Source organism: Topomyia yanbarensis, chromosome 3 (genome assembly GCF_030247195.1).
Source record: "Topomyia yanbarensis strain Yona2022 chromosome 3, ASM3024719v1, whole genome shotgun sequence".
Lineage (NCBI taxonomy): Eukaryota > Metazoa > Arthropoda > Insecta > Diptera > Culicidae > Topomyia > Topomyia yanbarensis.
The window spans coordinates 88,594,172-88,607,926 of record NC_080672.1 but is presented as its reverse complement, the minus strand read 5'-3'; the positions used below and the strand labels follow the sequence as shown (position 1 = coordinate 88,607,926).

General features: G+C 37.5%; 1 protein-coding gene across 1 annotated transcript in view; it reads left to right on the top strand.

Annotated features, from left to right (window-relative positions):
- LOC131693693 (frizzled-like) overlaps nt 1–13,755 on the top strand; it is a 333,538-nt gene that overhangs the window by 88,844 nt on the left and 230,939 nt on the right. The window contains exon 4 of the mRNA XM_058981743.1: nt 28–253. Within this exon, the coding sequence (XP_058837726.1) occupies nt 28–253 (226 nt within the window). The remainder of the gene's footprint in view (nt 1–27; nt 254–13,755) is intronic.

Here is a 13,755-nt window from a genome sequence, read left to right as displayed (position 1 = left end):
ATTTCTATCTCTCTCTCGTACACACAGGGTCACCGTCAATCCACGTCCTGTACGGTACTGTTCATGGCTTTGTACTTTTGCTGCATGGCCGCCTTCGCTTGGTGGGCCTGTCTGGCATTAGCGTGGTTTCTGGCCGCCGGGCTCAAGTGGGGCCACGAGGCGATCGAGAGTCGGTCCCATCTGTTCCATCTGGTGGCGTGGGCGATTCCGGCAATACAGACCATCTTCGTGCTGGCGCTTGGAAAAGTTGAAGGTAAGTTTTTGTTGCGCTTGTAATTATCGCGCGAGCGTCGAGGAAATGTGCCGTGTTCCGGGCACATAAATCTAAATGAGCGGGTACTTTGGGAGCCGATGGCACGGAACGCTGTTTGTTGCAACTTTAGATCAAGATACATTAGTTTCATAGGTATGAAACCACTCGGCAGACGGTAATTACACTAGATTGAAGCGCTTGGGTTAGTGGTTTTGTTATGTATGGACCTGGGACACGGAAATCGTGACTTTGTCCTTGACAGAATTAACGGTGATGGGGGTGATGTTTTAAGCAAATCGAAAATCTTGGAAGTACTCAGATTGGATCGATTCAAAACAAAACTTTACACTAACACCATTATCTACGTGGTCACTAAGGAGGCTTTAATGGCGGCTGCAGAAATCATCAACATACCATTAAATGATAATCGTATTCATACTCCATAATCGATTGAATCTGCTATCCTATTCAGGTTCGGTATAAATTTTCCGAAGCATAGCAAATAGGTACCCACAATCCCAACATCCTATTACTGACAGGCGATTTGAGTGCTCGCTCTCAACACCTGTCTACCGGCACGACAGGGGCTGACCCGACAGCGAAAGCGTAGTTTCTCTGCTTTGCCCTGCTCATCATTACACTTTTGCGCGGTAATATTAATTGACTCACATCAACATCGATTTTTCATCTCCTTAAAAGCTTGGTACCACTAGCCAGCAACCAGATCAACCGCCTCCCGTCGTTTTCGCGTTGTAAAACCGCATCTGCTGCTCTGTGGAGCTGTCAATGACGGACTAATGTCTAGTTTTCAAACCTAAGAAAGAAGCATAAGCCATCATCCTCGTCTCCCGTTCGTGCGGGTCGTCGATAAAACCCCCTTCTCCGCGTCCGTTCATAATGAAAGCTGATCTTTTCAGTTACACGTACAACTTGCAGGATGTGACTCCCCAACTCGTTGGCAATTTAGCTCCAACCATCTGGTGTGCTGCGAGTGAAATAAGAAATATCACCGAGTTCAATCGGGTAGGGCTTGCAAAAAGAGCATCCACCACGCCAGTCATTCCAGATCCAGCAGCCAACAGTGTGTAGGATTATGATCAATCGACACAATCCACTTCTTCCATCCCTCCGGCAGGGCACTGCCCCTGCCAACCGATTCGCATGACAGCTGTTGCTCGAGTCCGCGTCTCTATGGCCAGAGCACACCAGCACCAGTGGATCTATCTATCACACTTTTCATTTCAACGAGTACGGTGGGGGTGGCGGGCGGTCCCGCAGGCCGTCACTAGTCGGGAAAATATAGCCTGGCAATGCTACGCTAACTAACACGCGATGATGTCAAGTTTGGCACGCGATGTGAGAAGAAACGCACAGATAAAGGTAGGTAGGTACCTGGTAGGTGCGTTTTTTTCTCTCCAATTGCAATGTTTCGAGTTCGATTCAGAGACACATTTTTGCAAGTGAAAACAACTGACTTTTATGCATGCAAATGTTGTGTGTGAATTTGCATAAAATCTAGTTTTATGTTTGTTCACGCTTTCGTCGCTGGCGGAATGTGCAATTGTTTTTCCTTTCCACCTGAGTGAAGTTGAAAGTTTTGTGCTACATTGAGGTCATAAGGCCTTGAACCGCGTTCGAAGTTTGTTTTTTTTTTTGCAGAGCTGAACCAATCCGGGCGAACATTCGCAAAACAGAAAGGTTGTTGTTGTTAATTTGCTGGTATTCATGGAGCTAGAATAGTTAAAGTTTATTTGAACAACATTTTATGTTTACCCCTGACCCAACTAGTCAATCATTATACATATATGAGGACAACAACTGAAAGGAATCGTTAGTGTTGGAAGGATTATTTAGTCAATCTCACTGAGGATCGGCTGCGGTCAAAGCTTCAGGGAGTCAAAAACAAGCAACAATGGAAAATTTGTGTGAATAGCAGAGGAGCTGAAATCTCAAAGAAGCAAAAAGAGAAGGAGGATTCATATAACAAGGAGACATAGTAACGAAGACACAAATTGCAAAAATATAACAAAATGTAAGCAATTAAAAAAATGAATAAAAGATTACAGAAAAAATGTTGATTGGTAATGTAAGGCACATAACCAGTGCGTCGCACAGTGGCGGGTCTTCAAACAAAGGTCGGACAAAACCTCAAATGTTACCTAATTTGGCTGAAAATCACAATTTAGGCAAATTTTGAGGTGCTGAGCTCATTTTTGATGTCAAAAGTCATAAAATATTAAAAGCATTTTTCCATACAGTGTCATTGAACCTTTCTTATAACTATGATCCCGTTTTCATGATAGATTTTCCGTTACCGTTCACCAATGTCAGCAGTATCATAAAAAATGAAGAACACTACTTTAAATACATTGTATAACGTGTTGGTTTACTGTAGATTGTCTAACTATTTTACACAAAACACCATGCGCCTCCATATCAGCAACAAAGCTTCAAAATCTCCTTAAAAAAATTTGCGCACCTAGGCGCAGAACGAGACCATGATATTCGAAAAGTAGAGGTTATTTTCCATAGAATGTATACTATGTGACCGTTCCGAAATGATTCCGAAATTTGTACAGAATACATTAGTGAAAAAAGTATTTTTGATCTGACCACCTCAAACATATTTAAACTAAAAAGTCATAGTTCCAAGCAAATTTACCAAATGTATTTTATTCACCAAGCAAATTCTTTCGTTCTTCTACACAATGAAACTAGTTGTGCTAAAATCGGACCAAAATCAAAAGAGCAACATGCATTTGAAGTGAACAGAGCAATGGTGGTTTCGGAAATGAAAATCATTAAAAAGTCCGGACTTTGCTACGTTTAAACTCATGTTAATAATCGTGTTCTTATCCAATGATCATAAAATTTTGAATATAGATCATTCAACACATGAGAAATTTAGGAAAAATATAAAATATGAATATTTCAAAAATAAATTTTTGAGGTTTTGGCCAGCCTCCAGCCACTGTGCGTCGTGGATGCACTCAGGACTGGCAATTGAAATACCCGCCTTCAAACGATCAATACTTAGGCTTGTTCGCAATCTGGACACCCAAAAATATATAGATCTCTTGAAATATTCAACAAGAAAATTAAACATTTCTCACAGATATAAGCGTATGTCTGTTCTATCTATAAATACATAATTCTTTTATATATAAAATGAGCTTTCAAAAATAGCGTCGAAAGAAGTGCGTGTTACAAGTTACTATGTGCAGTCAACACGAAAATCAGAGATAGCCAATTTAATTGCTTTGTTCCACAATTTGTGATAGTTTTGTGTTATTTTTACCTGCTGTTGGTATTTAGACTGCTTTCTCATCACGAGCCCAATTTTGCATGACAGGACGTAGTTCCGGAACAGTTCGGTGAATTTAACTCTTTCCTGGAAATGTAGACATTATTTGCTTCTAACATGCAAAACATCACTAACGTAGTGAGAAGATGCCCAATCTGGCCAGAACAGAAAGGGTATATTATGACTGCTCTAAACTTGTTTCTAAGAACAACCTTTCTGGTAGATATTCTGGGGTACCTTTTCGTAGGTACGAAGTTTTTAGTGGTTCATCCACTGTTGCAGATGACCTGCCAAATCAAATATTTCTCGGGAAGCTTAGACTTCTCTATCGTTCAGAACTGCTTTGCTGCCTCATTTCGTTGAATGGAAATATAGTGAAACATGTCATGAAGCTGGTTGGAGTGTTTTACATCCTAAGTTTTACCATCCATTATCACGCAGGATAATGTGGTCAAATATCCACGAAGAACAAGTGTTTAGCCCTCACATTTTGCCTATCGCTATGGTACGGAACAGTCAATAATCTTGCATGACTGCATTCCTTAATGGTGTTTCGAATTATGCACAAACACTTTTGACATTTTATTTTCCTAGCAACAGCGCGAACAGAAAGGTATGAAATGTATGTCTCACTATCGAATCCGTTTGGTGGTGTCTTAAGATTGCTTTTGCATTTCTTTTATTTGTAGCAATTGGCAATCGAGTATAAGAGTTTTTGGGTTGGCATCCGATGGGGAAAACAGATCGAAATCGTTAATTAAGTGAAAAGCAAATATGTGAAAAAAATTCTCCCTGAGTAAGGATTCAAACATGCAACCCTTGGGAATCCGGCCCAATGCACAAACCCTTATGCTATCACTGGGATATGATGTCGTACTAGAAAGAACGTGGCGACAATGATCATATCCTATAGCAAGATCATTGTTTCATCAGAGTCCGACACTAATTTAGTGACCGAATTAGGCTAGCGCCAGATTAATGTTAGCTCCAAAAAACGAAAACACTATTTTTGTTTCTGAACAAGCCCTAGTCCTGTGTGATATCCGGTCACTAAATTAGTGTCGGGCTCTGATGAGACGAAGTCGAAACTCAAATTCCATAACTAATTTAGTTATAATTTTTTTATGGCCTGAATGCGCAAATGTGGTTTTAAACAGTTTTCTCTTTTGTACAGAAAAAAGAGTTTTAACCAAATTTTTTCCACTAAGGCGAAAAATAGCATAGTGCAAATAGCATAGCATAATGATCTATTTAATTTCTTATATCTAGTGGAGAAATTAAATAGATCAAATGTGTTAGGTGGCAGCTGCGGTTGTGTGTGTGATCTCGCTTTAGAAGCAGGATACGATCACTGTCGCCAATGCGATAATCATGCGTTCTTTTTGATACGTCATAATATCCCAGGGATAGCATAAGGGATTTGCATTGGGCCGGAGTTCCAAGGGTTGCCGGTTCGAATCCTTCCTCTGGGGGATTTTTTCACATGATTGCTTTCGCTTAACTCACCATTTCAATCTATTTTTCCGTACCACCACCACCACCAAAAAGTCTTAAATAGTCAAATACGTTTATGAAATACTGCGAACAGAACTTCAGATTAGTCAAGCTTTTTTAAAGGATATCAAATATCTCTGATTTTCGCTTGGATTGCACAAAACAATTTTTGTGGTACCCACTTCTTTCAGCAATATTATTAAATGAGCCTTTTAAATATTAACGAATTATGTATTTTTAGATAGAACAGATACACGTCCATATCTGTGAGAAATATTGCATTTTTTGATTGAATTTTTCAAGATATCTATTTGTTTTAGTTGTCCAAACTTTATTGCAAACAAGACCTAATTAGAAAGCTTCTGAAATACCTTTTTAGCAAGCAAAAGATATTTTGTATCTAGAAATCTGTAACCAAAAAACATCTTAAGGTTTCAAAATCAATTGAATGTTCCAGTTACCTCATAACTTATTAAGGTAACTCAATAATGTAAAAACACCAAATTATTATAAATGAGGTCGTAAGGAAAAGAAGAACGAAAAGGTGAAAACAGAAAAGAATGGAAACACTAGAAAATGTATTGAATATTAAGTAACCACTCTTCAAATAATGAAATTTTTACAAGCTTTTCTGAACTTTCAAAAACATTCATTTTTCTCAGAGATGGCTGGACCTATTTGCCCTATTTGAATTTTGTTTCGATCAGAATTCTGGTTCCGGAGTTACGGGTTTAAGAGTGCGGCAGCACAGAAATTTCCCCATAGGAAAATTTAAAAATAGAATTATTATTTTTGATACCAAATGTCTTTAAGGTGCATGAAACGTCGAGATTTGATGCAAACTCGAAAAAAAAAATGACGCAAATTCACTTTTTTGGATTTTGGCACATTTTTGCCTTTCTCATATAGCAAGGTTATGCATGCACTCTGAAAATCGTCAACCTAATCCCAGCCCAGCCAAATGCCAAACTGAATTTCAACAGGGGCGTAGTTAGGGGCGTGTGGAGAGGGGTTACTCCTGCCCCTCCACTGTTCCCACTCCTCCCTAAACCCCCCTTAAATCACCCCTCAGACCACTATCCAATCCAGTCCTCATACCTCCCCCCACTCAACACCATCATCTTTAAGCCACCACTATATCACAAGGCATACCAAATTAAGCTGGGGAGTCGTTCGCTGGTGGGTTTTCCGCCCTCCTCACACACCCACTCTCGCATGACAAAATTAATTAGCAAGAAGATAACATTGAACTAATGCTGATTAGGCTAATTAAGTATGTTATGTTTTTGTTTCAAGTGTTTCACCGCCGACCTGTACCTCTTCAAGTTCGTGGCTGGCGAGCCATTGTGTACTAAGAATGTAATAGACATGTCAACAATAATATTGAACATAACCAGCCACCGAGCTATAGTTTGGAGAAATAAGAAAGGCACAATTGAACCACTAGGTGGATTAAAACAGGTTTTTTTGATATTTTGAGTGAAAAAACACACTTTTGAGTGAAAAAACGTCGAAAGAGTCATAAAAATCGACACAAAATTGTTAATTAAAAATATTAATCAAAAAAAAATTAAAATCCTACGTACGTCACTAGAAAAATCATTTTTGAATACACTGAAAATTTCAAATCGATCATTCGTTGGAATTACATTTTCGGCCAGCTCTTGAAAAAGTGGTTTCGAGAAAAACGCGGTTGAAGTTTTTAGTACATAAGAGGCGTTGCGGCCGAATTGAAAAAACATTTATGTATTGTTTTCGTCTTCCATGTTTTGGGATATCATTTTTAACATAAAGGACATTTTAGACTAATAAATAAAAAATCAATTTTTTTTAATTCTTCGGTGGTGTAACCCCTTAATATAAATTTTCACTTAAGGAGCGGTTCTCATTCAAATGACCAAAAAGTAAGCAAAATTTGGAATTCTTTTGTGCATACAGGCTGCTGCCTCAGGATCAATCTGAACCACAAAACTAATAATAAAGCTATAAAGTATACTAAACTTGTTGGAGGAATGACCTAGGAAGGGGTAAAACTTCAAATTTGACGTAATGGTGCGGTCTCAAATTTTGGGATTGATTTTTGAGCCCGTTTTTCCACTGAAAAATATGAATACAAAGAATTTGTTGATTTTAGAGGTCATTCTCCCAATGCAAAAAGGTTTCTTCCGAGAGGTCAAAATATGTAGTTTTTAAATTGAACGGTTTTCAAGTGATTGTACGCAGTTTTAAAAAAAATCGTGTGTTGTAATAATCGTGTTTAATGTTTTGAGAACACTTTCGATGAATTATTCGTGATAGAATGTCAATATTTTGTAACAATCACATGTTCGCTGATTACGAATCTGAAGTCAGTTTTTCGAAATCCAATATGGCGGACCTCCTCTAAAAATACTTCAATATGGCCGACTAAAATATGACTTTAGCAATTTTGACCAAAATTTTTCGTTTTTCACTGTTTTCTGTAGTTATTTGATAACTCACGATTAGTGTCCGTATAATAGTTCTTACTCCACCTCCGCGAAGCATTTAGGGAACTGGTATAATGCCATGAAAGAGCGTCCCATGTCGGAATTAGGATGCCGCTTCGAACAATGGCCTGTAAAAACTTATTTAATGTGCGGAACGAAAAGACTCGTTCAACACAATATAATAGACATTAATACATTTCAAAAAATGCTAAGAAAAAAATCAAATTTTAACAAAATTTGGATTGAGAACCTGAAAGAAATAAATTTGTTTATCTTTGCATATTTTATATCTTTAACATAAGAACAGTATGATCATGCAAGGATTTACTCTAATTTGATTTTGTTCGTCTGTTAGAGCCCATCAAACGGTTTTCATTATTGTTTTTTTCGTGAAAACTCGCATCTACCTTTTGAAATTATCGAAAGCTGACCGCTTGTCTCTATTTTTTTTATAAAATTAGTTGATGTGAATCGTAAATATTCATTTTTGGACTTTTCACTCAAACAAGGATACAGTTTTTTATCATACATGTTTATGCGAGTTATTCATTTTATTTTATTTTTTGTTGATTTCTAAGACCTTAAGTTAAGTTAGCTAGAACATTCTTTCACACTTTTTCTGGTAGTGTCTGGACATTAGGTAATTGCAAATAATTCCTTTTAATTCTTGAAAGTGACAAATATCAAAGCAAAGCTCAGATGCCAAATTTGGACAATTTTTGACCCCCACATACTTCGATGTTGCCACATTGTTGTTGCCACTATGGGAAAATATGAGAGAAAGTTATATTAAATGCTCTAACTTTGGAACCAGCTCTTTTAGTTTATACCTGTTTCAAAGAAAACAACATTAGTATTAGATTGGAAATACTCGTCTTTTGAAAAATAATGTACAAAAAAATCTCAAAAATCAAACGTAGCTTTGCCTATCTTAGTCAGAATACGAGCAGTTGGGGTTTTTAATGCTTGATATCAAACTTTATCATTTTCTCCTGGTTATAACTTTATTATTATTCAATCAATTTTTATTAAAGAATGTAACTTAAACTAATGATTCAATTTTTGGTCTTTTGACTTAAGTGCCAATACCTATTTAGGACTGGTGGTATCCAACGGGGGAAAACGGTCGGAAATGGTGAGTGAAGCTAAGCAATCATGTGAAAAAAATTCTCCCCCAGAGGCGAGATTCGAACTCGCAACCTTTGAGACTCCGGCCCAATGCACTAACCCTTATGCCATCCCTGGGTATTGTGACATCGCCAGTGGGATAATCATATGTTCTTTCTGGGGTGTCACCATACCCAGGGATAGCTTAAGGGTTAGTGCATTGGACCGGAGTCTCAAAGGTTGCGAGTTCGTATCTCGCCTCTGGGGGGAATTTTTTTCACATGATTGCTTAGCTTCACTCACCATTTCCGATCGTTTTTCCCCGTTGGATACCACCAGTCCTAAATAATGTAACTTGTTCGACGTGGGAGATAATCAGGAATGAATTAAAAATAAATTCATTTAAGAAGTTAATTCAAAAGTACAAATTTTCACATTTTTATCATCGGTCAATTATCGAATATATGTAAAAAAATTAATATAAAAAAGTCTAAAAAGATTGCAAATATTGGCATCTCCTAGGTAAGATTTTAAATAACCCGCAAGGCTAATCATCTATAATAATGCTGATGATGCTGCCCTTGGTATAGTGTAACCGATGATCACTGGAATGTAGCAATATTGCATGTCTTAGCGAACCTTGACTCTGCTAGCAATTATATTTCACAAGTTTACCCCGCATTCGTGAACTTCTAGAAACATTTCCACCGCTCCTCCGTAAATGGCTACACAATAGACCGCCGTAGGCAGATATAACGATGGTACACCCAGCCGATGTCAGCTTAAAAAATGCCATTCCGAAGCTTCGTACTGCGAAAAAGTTTTACTTTCCAGTGCTTGCTTCATAAAAAATAGTTTCATAACATACATCCCCATCGAACCACTCTTGAAAGTTCCTCCAGAAGTTTTCGGATTTATAAAGATCGAACTATTCTGGAGACTATTTATTGGCTCGGAATTTTTATGATGCTTCCCAGTTCATCGATAGCGCGGAGCTGAAAAGCGATCAATTAAAAGCAGCCTAATGCGGATATCCCGGGCACCCATCACCCAAACCCCCCATTCTTTAAACTGCGTACAGCTCCGATAGAGTTGGAGCGAATCAAGCGCGAAATGGAAACTAATGAACGCTGGAATTCAGTTTCTTTTTGTTCTCTCAAATTGCCCCATCTCGTTCTGCACTTTCAGCGATTCCTCTTTCGGTATGGTAGGTAATTATTTACATTTTACGTGTGCTCCACAAATCGACCATAGAACCTGTTTGCTTGCTCGCATTCGATGAGACCTCTTTGGCGCGCGAACAAGCACAAACAGAACCGGGTGGAAATGCGTCTAGTCATTGTGTTCAATCGATTGGAATACCGACTCCGGTCCCCACCCTCGCAGCTCACCCGCGAGCACCGAAGAAGACAATGAGCTTTTGGTGGGAGTGGTCATGTCCACCACGGGGTGTTCGGCGGTGGTAGCTTATTTGTGAAACTGACAACATCTTCTTGGAGCCTGATAATGACAGGGCTAGTAGGAGAAGAAGGAACCGCTACCTGCTCTGGCGTTGTGGGTTCAGTGACCGAGGTGCTTGGTGACTGACTGTCAGAGGAGAGGATTGCATGGCATTGAGTACCTACTGCAGAGGTGGGGCCGGATCGATGTTGCAGTGTAGACAGGTGTTTGTAATTCGCACCTAGAATGGGTTCATGATTTATTATACATGTGATATATATATATATATATATATATATATATATATATATATATATATATATATATATATATATATATATATATATATATATATATATATATATATATATATATATATATATATATATATATATATATATATATATATATATATATATATATATATTGAAATACTACAGAAAGATTATGGATAACATTGTAAAATCTACATCAACAGTGTGGATGGAAATTTATAAGCGCATATACAAAAAAATCCGATTTAGCAATTAATAAACAAATTGCTTATTCTATGTAATTCTAGCCTTCAACTTGATAATCCCATAAATCAGGTGGTCATGTTAAATGCAGGGCTAGTTCAACGATCTTACTGACACATAGTTTCTAGTCACATTGTGTCGCCTATCATCATTTTTATTAGGTGATTCATCAATAGTGCTATTTTTGAAAATGAGCTGCCCTGGTTATGCAACTATTTTTTTCGTTTTTATTTTATTGCTAATAAGTAGTAGTCTTCATTGTATTATTTTTAGAATAGCACATATCTTGTCGAATGTAATTTTAAATGTTTATTGATTTGATGGCATTGTAAGGGAACACGTATCTGCTAGGTGACGCTAATTGAGCTGACATTTCTTTGGACTGCGCAAACTGATTTCTATGTTTGTTTAGTGTTTTTTTGGAACGACTAGGCAACTACTTCACAGGGCATTTAATGTGCATGGGAAAAGCGCATGGTCTTGTCTGAGTGGAATGGTGACTTCAAACATGTGTGAGGAGTACCCATTTCCTTCTGCACGAAGAATGAATGTTTTATTGTCATGCTCATTAGTTTACTTTAAGTTCATTGCTGGTTTTGGCATATTGTTGTTTTAAATTAGTAAACTGCTTCCAGGTCGTAGGAAGCGACAAAACAGGACTCTTTGTACTTCATTTCCTGCATCTTTTCCATTTTCTAATTATTTATACGAAATTAGTAAATTATTCTGTTGATTCTTCTTATCTTTTCGTGGTACGCCTACATGCTTCTCTATCTAGTAGTATTTTTGAAAACTCAATCGGCCCACCCCTGAGTCGATTCCTAGTCCCACCAGGAGTACTTGTTCCAAATTTGAAGCAAATCGGACAAGTCTAGCTACCGGACCAACGCGCCAGAAGTTTGTATGGGATTTTTGGCCAATTTACATGGAGAAAACCCACTAATTCGCATTTTCGCCGCTAGGCGGCACTGTGTGCATCGTATTATCACTGTAAGTGAAAATAAGAAAGATAATTTAATTGCCTACAACTTTGTCGTAGACTGCCACTGAATCCGACTTTGTTAAAAGAAGTTATTAAACTTTTAGCAAAGTGATGTCTGAGTCAGTTTTGCATGGGGCCTAGCAATGCATGGTTGTGTATCGATACTCGATTCCCACCAACCATACATTTTTGTGAGATAATGGTTAGATTTAGCTGAATGGTACGTTCAGAAGAATTGTAGTACATAATACGAGTTATTTTTGGCTCGAAAATTTTGGTTCCACCTGTGACCGCATAGAGGGCGCCAGCACCAACTTTTCATAGAAGTGAGATAGAGTATCGAGATGTTCGGAAGAATTATATAAAAATGCTTATTCTACAACTTTATGGAAGACACTTAATCTCTATCTCCGTTCCGTTGAAAAGTTAGTGTTGGCGCCCTCTATGCAGTAAAATGTGGAACTAAAATTTTCTAACCAAAACATGACTCGTATTACTTACTATAAATCTTCTGAACATACTATTAACCTAAACCTAACCATTATCTCACAAAAATGTATAGTTGGTGGGAATCGAGTACCGATACAAAACCATGCACTGCTAGGCCCCATGCAAAACTGACTCAGACATCACTTCGTTAGAAGTTTAATAACTTCTTTTAACCAAGCCGGATTAACTAGCAGTCTTCGACAAAGTTTACATTTAATTAAATGATGTTTCTTATTTTCACTTACAGTGATAATACGATGCATAGAGTGCCGCCTAGCGGCGAAAATGCGAGTTAGTGGTTTTTCTCCATGTAAATTGTCGAAAAATTCCATACAAACTTCAGACACGTTGGTCCGGTAGCTAGACTTGTCCGATTTGCTTCAAATTTGAAACAAGTACTCCTGGTGGGACTAGGAATCGACTCAGGTATGGGCCGATAGGGGTCATTTTTTTCCTGTCACTCTAATGTCCATCATAAGAAAAAAGGTTTTCAGTAAAATTAATAGTCGGTGGTCAGCTATTTTCGTCCATGTCCCTTATCATCTATTTTCATCAACAGTGCTATATTTGGAAATTAACACCCTTGGTTATGCAACTATTTTTCCCGATCTTAATTTACGGCAAACAACTAAATAATCTTTATTTTATTATATTTAGAATTGCGCATATTTTGTAACATGTAGGGAATACGTATCCGCCGGGTGATGCGAATCGAGCTGACATTTCTTTGGACTGAGCAAACTAATTTCTTTGTTACCACAGTAGATCTATATACTGGTTTCAGTGGGTCGTCTTCTTAAAACAAAATTTCTTTGTTTGTTTAGTGTTTATTTGACCAACTAGGGAACTACTCCAGTGAGCATTCAGTGTGCGTAGGGAATACGCACGGTCTTGTCCGAGTGGAATGATGAGTGTTTAATAGACCGGCAACTTTTTTGAACTTTTTTCGGAATACTCCTAAATCAACTGGTAATTAGCTCTACAAAACCTCTGCCAAATATGAGATTTTTCCTATAGCTCTAGTTCACTCACAACAGTTTAAAAGTGTATATTGTGAAATATATGGAAAAACAGAAATTAAAAATCAAATTCAAATAAAAAAATCCACAGTAAGTCTGCATATCTCAAAACTTACGATAGCGTAGCTTATTTTATAACGAACAGCTTTGTTGAAGAATGCATATTGATTGGAGGTTTCCCGACAAAGTTATTTAATTTTAAAGACGAACGGATTTTTTTGAAATTTCCTATTCTAAGCATGTGCGAGAAAGAGAGGCAACACATAACTTTATATGAGAATATCTTTTTACTGCAAAGTAGGATCAATTGGCAGTCCTCGGAAATTGGGATGAACAAGATGATACTGTCATTTTTTACTGAATTTATTGTTTCTATTGCCAATTTTTCATATATTTTCACATACAAACTTGAAAACTCTTGTGAGTAAACTAGAGTTATCGGAAGAAGCTCATATTTGACAAATGGTATGTGAAGCCAATTACCGTTTGATGTAACAGTGTTCCGAAAAAAAGTCAAAATTGTTGCCGGTCTACTGTTTACTCATGCATATGGATTGAGAATTGACAAATCGCAAGAAGAATCGAAAACCAAGTACCAGTTTGCGGCAATCATATCAGCATGAAGAACAAATCCCTTATTGTCATATTCATTTGTCTATTTTAGTCCTTTAAATCATCAAT